This window comes from Myotis davidii, unplaced genomic scaffold (genome assembly GCF_000327345.1).
Source record: "Myotis davidii unplaced genomic scaffold, ASM32734v1 scaffold170, whole genome shotgun sequence".
Classification (NCBI taxonomy): domain Eukaryota; kingdom Metazoa; phylum Chordata; class Mammalia; order Chiroptera; family Vespertilionidae; genus Myotis; species Myotis davidii.
The window spans coordinates 2,490,728-2,492,394 of NW_006282528.1; the positions used below are offsets into that span (position 1 = coordinate 2,490,728).

The window sequence follows — 1,667 nt, forward strand, 5'->3', positions numbered from 1 at the left end:
CTCGGGCCTCCGACCACCTCGGACCGCGCTCTGTGAGGACAGCTCGCCCACCCCACCCCTGTGCTGCACCGCGTTCCTGCAGCTGCAGCCACAGCGCCCCAGTTCTCTGCTGACCTCACTGGCACCTGTGCTCCCCGGGGACGGGCAGTGTCCCTTTCATGCTCTACCCGCCCCCCGGGCAGCACAGTGATCAGAGCACAGCCAGGCCTCCCAGAGCAGAGGCAGGGAAACCAAGAAGCACCCTCAGAAATTTTGAAATTGACGAAATGATCAAATCTGCTCATTACTCATCACCCTCTATAGCAGCGGTTCTCAACCTGTGGGTCGCGACCCCTTTGGGTTCAAACGACCCTTTCACAGGGGTCGCCTAAGACCATCGGAAAACACATATATAATTACAGGTTGAGAACCGCTGCTCTAGACAATCAAGTCTGAATCATGATCTAAAATAACAAAGCCCCCCCCTTCCTTTCCACAATTAAGAGTCAAAAACCAGTTTTGTGGCCAAGCCCTGGGCTGACCCCTGTCGCCAGGGTGACTGGTCTCCGGCTGGGAAGCGTCTGGCCCCCGCCCCGCCCCCCAGGCCCGCACACACCCACCTTGTGTGTTGTCTCCAAACTGGTGGACATGGAAGCCGTGCTCGCCCTCCGTCAGCTCTCTGATGGAGCCCGAGACCTTGACCTTCCCGTTTCCCTGTACCCAGAGAGAAGCACAAGGCTGAGGCCATGTCCTGAGGGAGGGGGACACTGAGTCAGCTCTACCCCACAGGACGGGGGTGGGGGTGACCTGGTTCTGCCGCCTGCGCCAGGACCCCGGCCAAGAAGCCCAGGCCAGGGAAAGGCCGGCAGAACGGCACCAAGAGCTCCTAACGGGCCTGGAGACCCGCAGAGCCGGCCCGTGCGAGGGCGTGAAGACACTCCTGTTCCCTCTGGAAGGCTTCTGCGCTCACGTGATCACATCCGACGGTACCCAGACCCGAGCACAGCCTGGCTGGCGCCGAGCTCTCTCTACCCACCGTTCCCTTCGGCACAGACCACGGGGCCGCCCTCCCGGCGGGAGGAATCCCGACACTGAACACCGGGCTCCACACCGTCAGTCAGCCTTCACCCCGACCTTCCCCTGGACCAGCAGGAGGTGCCAATGAAGCAGTGTGGTAACCGCTACCCTGTTCTGCTTCCTTAAAACAGACTGCGATTCTTCTAAAGATAAGCTTTAATTTCGGAAAAGTTCACGTGTGAATGTTATCCCCAAAACACAGTTATCAACAGCGCAGGAAGAAAACGGGCAGGTTCCTCCGAGCCTCGTCTCCTGGATAAAGGACGCCCGGCGCAGGGACCCACCGGGAGCAGGGGCCCACGGTCGCAGAGCTTGTAAGGGAAGGCTGTTTTTGGGGAGCCTGGGAAACAGAGCGGGGAGTGACTGCTGGGGAACCAGCTCTGGGCAGAGGACATTCCCAAACCAGCTTCTGGTACAATAGAAAACACCTGGTCAGAGAGGTCTTATACCCTCAGAGGTCAATCGCCCAGCCGGGCGCCCTCCATCCAGCCCGTCACCCAGGTGGGGCAGGGGCTGCCCTGGCCGAGGACGGCCCCGGGCAGATCTAACCGCTCCGAGGTCTGGACTTACAGGTGAAAATGCTGCTTTGAAGAAACTGGGAAACAAACTGT

The 1,667-nt window shown here is 59.9% G+C and overlaps 1 protein-coding gene across 1 annotated transcript in view; it reads right to left on the bottom strand.

The window, feature by feature from the left end:
- Positions 1–945, bottom strand: part of SOD1 (superoxide dismutase 1, soluble) — a gene marked incomplete at its 5' end in the record, with an annotated part of 4,259 nt that extends 3,314 nt beyond the window's left edge. Inside the window, one exon of the mRNA XM_015560445.1 lies at positions 600–945. Within this exon, the coding sequence (XP_015415931.1) occupies positions 600–945 (346 nt within the window). The remainder of the gene's footprint in view (positions 1–599) is intronic.
- Between the last annotated feature and the right edge of the window lie 722 nt (positions 946–1,667).